This window comes from Mustela nivalis, assembly GCF_964662115.1.
Source record: "Mustela nivalis genome assembly, chromosome: 7".
NCBI lineage: Eukaryota > Metazoa > Chordata > Mammalia > Carnivora > Mustelidae > Mustela > Mustela nivalis.
This window is the reverse complement of record NC_139026.1, coordinates 24,444,692-24,452,519: the sequence shown is the minus strand read 5'-3', so window position 1 is coordinate 24,452,519 and position 7,828 is coordinate 24,444,692. Positions and strand designations below refer to the sequence as shown.

Here is a 7,828-nt window from a genome sequence, read left to right as displayed (position 1 = left end):
GAATATGGGTTTAAGGCTTTCATACAAAAGGAATGCCTTGAGTTTAAATCTCAGATCCATCGTTTAAAAGCTATGGGTAGAGTTGACCTAATAATGTCATGGGGTGTTTTTCCAGAAAATACCACATTCCTTGGATTGCTAAGTGATGTTGGTAAATTCTGACTTCTCAGCAGTAGTTAAAAAGAAGTGAAACTTTTTTTTTTAAAGATTTTTATTTATTTATTTGACAGAGAGAGAAATTGCACAAGCAGGGGAAACAACAGAGGGAGAGGGAGAAGCAGGCCCTCCGCTGAGCTGGGAGCCTGATGCGGCACTCGATCCCAGGACCCTGGGTCATGACAGGAGCCCTAGGCAGCCACTTAACCAACCAAGCCACCCAGGCACCCCAAGAAGTGAAACTTTTGAGTCTGAAAAATACAAGATCTGGTTATGTTAGTAAAATAGGTCAAAAATTTTTTAAAATTTCTCTAAAAAAATAAATAGTAATATTCTGATTCATATAATAAAGGGGGAGAATTTATTCACATAAAATTCTGTTTATGTTAAAGCATAAACAGAATTAAGTTCTGATACATGTCACAAAGTTTTAAGTCCATGGGATATCAATTAGAAGGGACCCTGGAGTCATTTCACTCTGGTGACCAACTTTTATTTATATACTATAAGTAATATAAAATGTGAAATATTTTGATAAATTATTAGAAATCATGTGGGGGAGAAAAGTTCAACTGATTTAGTTTAATCCTAATACATTGTTTCCATATCAAAACAAAACAATGAAACAAGAACTGAATGCCTTAAGACTGTACAATAGCTCAGCTGAGTCATTATTTGAACTTAAGTAGATAGCCTGCCATGAATGAAAACCAGGCAAAACTAAGGTTGGTTTATTCTTCCACTTATGTGGATAAGAACATGTCTGTGTAATTCACACTTACACGAGAAAATGAAAGCTACAAAGCTTTATAAATTGGAAGAGAAAATATGGAAAAAATGCCCCAAATACAGTAACAATTTACCTGGCACCACTGACAGGTAACTAATGTGCATGAGTTAATTCTTCATGTAGGTGAGGCAAATTCATTTATTCATAACAATTTTTTAAATAGTTGAATGGGAAAACTTATGGAATGTACCTTCCGTACTTTTTTCTAGAATATTAAGGATCTAATAACCTTTTCTTTGTCATCTTTAAGAATATTAGTTCCTATCACGGGGTGGTAAACAGAAATGCACCCTTAGGGACTGCTAAGATGGATGAGGTTATGTGTCCTCCTGCTCTGTGACCCTGCAATGCTGTGCTTTTTGAGCTATGTCTCATGTTCACAGTTTCTCTATCTTTCCTTAAAATCAGCTGTCACTTTTTGCTGCTGTCTTGGGTGCCTGCCTCTTGCACTAGGCCCCTGATTTGCTGCTTCTAGTCTGCTGTGGCCTGAGAAACCGGATTTCCAAGCTTGCTAGAATTGTGTCTAAAATAAGAGTAAGTAGACTGAATGAAGGCTAAGGGGCTTTTTCTGTCAGTTAAGTGCATGGACTTTGTGGGACCCGTTTGGCTGCTTAGCATACTTCTGTTTGCCTCTTCCTTCTTTACTAAAAACTTGCTAAAAATACTTGGTTGAATATGTGATTGCCATATATTTAAGGTATTAATCCAGTTTTTATATGTTAATGTTCCTAAGACTCTCCATTAATGAATTCAGCTGTAAAAGAAAATTCAGCTACCATCTTTGTACAAATCATTGTGTATATTTTAGGAAAATGTTAAATGTTTTGTTCTTGTTGATTGTTCCTAGTATAGGACATAGACTGAAAACTTAGAGCATTATAAATGTGACTCCAGCTCTGTTCACCAAGATTTTATGTTCTAGAACTATAAGTTTGAGACTAAACATGCATGGCTAATTTGGTAAAAACTGGCTAACTGAATATTTGGAGAATGATTCATTCTGGATATCCACGTTTTCTATAGAGCTTAAACCCCTTTAAGCATTAAAAATTTTTGGAATAATTTCTGAAGGTAATCCCTTTTAAAACAGTATGCATTGCTGTGTTATTAAACAATACATGAAAATCATTTTAACCTTTTTTGATGTCAGAATGATCATTATTAACAAGTTATCATAGCTATGTGCCCTTTTACTAAGTGGTTGCATTCTGCTGTGCTTTTTTCATTTTCTTGTCTTTGTTTTCTGTTAGTAGTTCTGATTCCTCCAATTCCTGCAGTTACTGCTTGCTTAAGTGTACCCATAGCAATGGCCTTTCTCCACCTTCGTAATGCTCCTTCTAGTCTGCTTTAGTTTCGGAAACCAGGTAACTAAAACAGCTACAGTAATGTATAAAGTAAGAATAAACTGACTTGGTGAAGACTAGAAAACTGGATTATACTTAAACACATGGATTTTGTGGCTATCTATTACTCACTACCTATTTCATTATCTTTAAAAGAAATGAAGTTACTCAGTTCATTACCTGCTCTCAAAATAGAAGAGCTGTTATTATACAAAGGGAATCATTTTGTTTCTATACTTTACCTTCTCTATATTCTATCCTTCAATTTTTTTTTTTGGCTCTGATTAAAACCAGTCCACTCAAATTAGCATTTTCTGCAGTACTCTCTAAATGAATTGGATACCACATGCTGCTAAGAATGTCCTTGGCTAGTTTGGTTTTGTTTTTATAGAGATGCATCTTCATTTCTGAAACATGAAGTAGGTTAAGTCCTGGGAAATATCAAAATGATCATTATTTTTATCTCAGAGAGCTGAGAAGTAATAAGGTTTTTAGACTCTAGGCAGTTTTACCCCCAAAGAATTTATTCTTAATGCAGGATTTTAAGACTGTCTTTGTTTTCTCTCAATGAAATGTATGTTAAAAGCTTGCCAAAAGTTATCAGTGTTAGATCTAATGATATAGGCAGGTATTTGAATGACTAAATTCCCAGTGTCATTCTATATTTGGCATGTTTAAATTATCATTTAATATGTTAAGTACGCATGATGATTTTTCTCTCGAATTAAAAATAAACATGAAATGTGCATGTTATAATGCTTGCAAGCTTAAAATTCAAATCTGTCTAGAAAAGGATAGCCTGCCTTTGAATAACTTAGTTTTACCAAGAGGCTGATTATGTCGTAGTCCATCCATTGCTTCATCCATCCATCATTTACAAGGTAATTGGAAAATCAGTCTGTGGCCATGACTCATCACCTAAATTATCCATATCCTACTGGAAGGGAATTATGATATAATTCTCATTTAAAAATAGATGACCCAAACCCGTGTCCTGAGACCCACTACAGAGTAGCCGTGATGCTAAACCCTGGTTGGTGGTACAAGGAGAAAAATTCTCCTTGACTGTAGTTGTGAGAGGAAAGTGATTCTACTTAGTGTAATTACTATAAGTCAAAAAGAGGATAAAATGATTCCAGGATTCATAAATACAAAAGCATAGCATGAAGGAGTTGATTTTATGAATAAGGAATTGATTTTATGGAAATCCTAAAATGTGTGATAAATTAAAATGCATATGCTATTTTTAAAAATGCTATACATTTTAACGTGTCAGCAATTGAGTTACTTTGTTTCATCGCGATTTACTGAATTTCATTTGGCACGTGGAAAACATGTTATTGAATTAGGACAGTAAGTTGTGTATACTTCTGACACACTTTTTCAAAATGAATATATTCTCTCAGTCATTGTAGAAATACATATTTCCCCTCATATTTGTATCTTAAGAGTTTCTCAATATAAGGGATAATTCTACTGTTTTAAACTTTACATTTTTTACTTTTATAGCATTTCCTAAAGGTTGGCTGCCTACAAATGAGTTTATTTCATCTTTGAACATCTTTTCTAAAACTAAAGCATGTCTTTTATAAGTTTATTTTTGATGATATCCTGAGAAATTAGATATATTTTTTCCTCTCCCAAGTAAATTTAAGATTAATTCCATTTTTAAAGTCAAAGTATTTTCTGCACAGTACTAGCACCTGGCAACGTACAGAAAACTCCAGGAATGCCACTCCCATTCCTGAAAGATTGCTATATGGTCCTGGTACAGCCCTGGAGGTCCATATGGGTGAAAACCCCAGAAGTCACCTGAGCTGAAAGCACTCCCAAGGAGTTTGGTTTTGTTTGGGTTTGTTCTAGGTATGGTCCCAGGGATCCCAGATCAAACCAGGCCCCTGGGCCTATCCTAGAACCAACCTAAACTCGCGCATCATTCCTGGAACATCAAGTGTTTGAAGACTGAAGAAAATCTGAGGCTGACTAGACATCCTACGTTCACCAAAACTCATTTTTCTTTGTATGTGTGTGACAGTTTGCAAAAATTGGTTGGTTAATCCTTCTCCAATTAAAGGAATAATGATGGATAGCAAGATAAAGTCTACCAGACTTTGACATTATAATAATTAATCACAGTAGCAATGTGATATGAAATATGGTTATTACTAATGGCTGGTGGGAGAGCTGTTCTTATCAGATCTCTATCGCTGTTTTATGGTTAAACAATTTAGCCACGAAGAAAAAAGTTTCTCCCCCAAATTAATGGTTTCTGTTTTGTTTTTTTCACTTTCTACTCAACAATTCATTCAATTGTGCAGTTTCTGAAAGGCATTTGGTCTTTGCCCTGTAACTCCAATGCCAATTAATTTTAAGCTTTTGATTCTGGAGACCAATGTCTTTTTAATCTTATTGAATCCACCATATCACTTGGAGCTTGGTTTTTAGGTTTAAGTCTGGGGGGAAGAACCTTAGTCTGATTTGTAGATACCAAGTCGCTTGTCAGATTCATTGTAAGCTGTGATTCAGAATCTGCTATGGTTGATGGAAACAAGCTAGGATGATAGAGTGGAAATGGATTAATACCTCAGAGATTGCCAACGTATTCTGCAGAATAAGATTTTTAGTAAGTTTCTTTATTTTTGTACCCTGCTGCTCTGGATTTTTAAAAGATTGTGACCTACTTGATTCATCACATGGTCTCACATCAGAACTGTGACATTACTATACTTAATTTGAGGACAGGATTTCTGAAAAGGCATGAAAAGCCCCCAAATCCAAAGGTTATGATACACAGTGGAAATGTATACTTTTGGTAATACTGACATTTCAATAGGTTTAGACTATGATTGAAATAACTGCAGATAAATCAGGGACTCCCAACTGTGAAAAGAGCTCCAAACTGTGCTGTTCCTCTAAGCCTTGTCACCAGAAAAATTGGATCAATGAGTTATCCTTTAAAATAGCACTGTGAGCTTGAGGCTCATTCTGAAGAATTCAACCCTGGGATTAGTTCTGTACCATATTCATCACATAGATGCTTCATCCTGTGGGTTCTATTATTTTTGCCTTTTAAATCGTATTGTGTTTACCCTTCTCAGTGTTTTCCTGTTTGCACAATGTTTCCTGTTTACATAAATCAAAACACTACACATGTTAGTATATGTATATATTGATAAAATAGTAGACCTTGGATCTGAAGCTCTTTGGATTTTGATGCCTTTTAATGTCACATGATTTAAATGCATTTACTGTCCTATAAATTCACTCTTAATTTATACTTCATTTCTTTGGATTTGTTTTTTCTAATGAACTATATTAGAATTTAAATAGTGTCTTTATATTAGTGTCTTCCAAAATTTATGGCATTTTGCATTCAGCCTGAAATGTGTGAATCCATCTTATGTTTATGTACAGTAAGTGTTCTCAGTATTGGGGGGGAGGACGTGTGCATTCTCTTTTAACATTGTATGAACACTGAAAACAGGAATGTGTGAACTGTCTTAACAGGGTTCAGGCTTGTTTACATAGTAAGTTTCTGTAGTCAGTCTTCCTTCTTCATTTAACACTGGAGTGTTAAGCTCTATTTTTAAAAAAATATCATTTAAGAATATTCTTTCAGTGATATTTTAATTTTTACTTTCTGACTACTTATATTTTATGTAGAACTGTACATTTCCTACCTGAAGACTTGAGATTATAGCCTTTCTCACTTGATGTATTTTATCATATCAAATCTTTAAGAGATTTTTACAAGAATGAACAGGTTTGTATATGTCTGCATTACTGTTGTTCCTCCTAAGCTTAACAAGTCTCTAATAAAATCTGTACTTCTTTGTGTCTTCTGTGTGTGTGTGTGTGTGTGTGTGTGTGCGTGTGTGTGTGTGCTTTTTTTTATTCTGGTGTTTCCGACATGAATTAGCCAAAAGGTAAAAATTCTTTTTCTTCCTTTTATCTCTATTTTATCTCTATTATAGTATTTTCCAGAATTTGTAAATATACTGACAAACGATGGCAATTTTCTAGGAAAACCATGGGTTCATTAGTCTAAGTTAGTTTGGCCGTTAAAGTGGCTCACATGATAATTTATGAGAGTGAAAACAGGAGATGAGTTTTAAAAGCTCCATTTTCACCCTTCTTAGTGATTGTCAGCCATTGGATACAGTCTAATCATGTTGTATTTGTTGACTTGTATGACCTCCCTGACAGAAAAGACATACTGAATTAAGAAGAACATTAAAATGATCTAGTGGATCATAATTTTGTTCTACATAATTGAATGAATGATTGGTTTGAACCTTATATGCTGGTTAAAGAAAAAGTGGCCTTCCTTGAACTGAACTTTTACTTACTTGTTTGTTTTACTACTACAAAAATGTATTTAACAAAAAAGTTCAATATAAAAATGTCCATGACCTGGTTTTTATTAGTAGAAAAACAGGTGCTGCGTAGAGGGGACATGTGGAAGCAGTTGATATCTTCCAGTGAACATGCCCAATGTTTATTATCCTCATATTCCCCCCATTCCAGTATCGTTCTGTTGCCCACTGCTTACTGTCTCCTTACATTCATCTACCACAAGATTCATAAAGGGACTGAATCCCCACAGTATTCCTGGGACCTATACACTACCATTCAATTTCAGTGATAATTTCTTGTCCATAAGTTTTTTCAACCCTTGAAGGTAAGCTTTGCTCATGGTGTCTTGTTGGCAAGCTCAGTGATGCCTCCAAATGGACTTGAACAGAATTTTGAAATGGGTAAACTACCTCTTTCCAGAAAAGATTTGAAGCAAGGAACAAACATTCATAAAGGCAATTCTTGACATTTGGCCCTTTTCTGGGATTTACTAATGAAAAGTACAAGATAAGGTAGAGAATGTGTATCACTCTACCGGATCCTGAAGTCATTGGGTAGGAAATATCCTGTATGATAATCATTCTTTGTCTTCACAATTTGCTTTTGAAGGTCTTTAGCAGATGTGCTATAACCATTGAAAATAAAGTTGGCAAATACTAATTTTCCACGAACATACATCTGTAAAAATGAATAGAACATTTTCAGAATCTATTCATATAAAAATCAGCCCTACTTTTTTTTTTTGAACTTTTTTTTTTTTTTAATTGTAAGTAAGCTCTATGACCAACATGGGGCTTGAACTCAAGACCCCAGGTCAAGAATCACTCTACTGACAGCCAGCCAGGCACCCTAGCCCTACGTACTTGTGGATAGGTCTTAAATGTGTCCCATGATAAAATGTTTGCATTTATATACAAAATAATATTAGATAACAAACATGTTCCTAGAACCTGAACATACTGTTTGAAGGTAAGGAGACAGGCTCAGCAGTTTTCTCAAAGTTACACACATGGAATGTCAGAACCAGTGTCCTCCCCAGCTGTAAAGGACATCTTTATCATCAGCCACCTACAGATGCATTTCATTTTACAGCTGAACTCAAGAACAGAGTACAGAGTCCTTGAATTTGGAAGTCAGCAGACTTGGATTATGGATAAAACTACTCTAAAACTTAGGCAAGTCA

At 34.9% G+C, this 7,828-nt stretch overlaps 1 protein-coding gene across 4 annotated transcripts in view; it reads right to left on the bottom strand.

The window, feature by feature from the left end:
• Positions 1-207: 207 nt before the first annotated feature.
• Positions 208-7,828, bottom strand: part of LOC309868981 (uncharacterized protein C3orf20 homolog) — a 132,675-nt gene continuing 125,054 nt past the window's right edge. For all 4 annotated transcript variants that reach the window (XM_082739286.1, XM_082739283.1, XM_082739284.1 and 1 more), the window contains exon 14: positions 208-7,323. In XM_082739286.1, the coding sequence (XP_082595412.1) occupies positions 7,177-7,323 (147 nt within the window). In that variant the 3' untranslated portion in view covers positions 208-7,176. The remainder of the gene's footprint in view (positions 7,324-7,828) is intronic.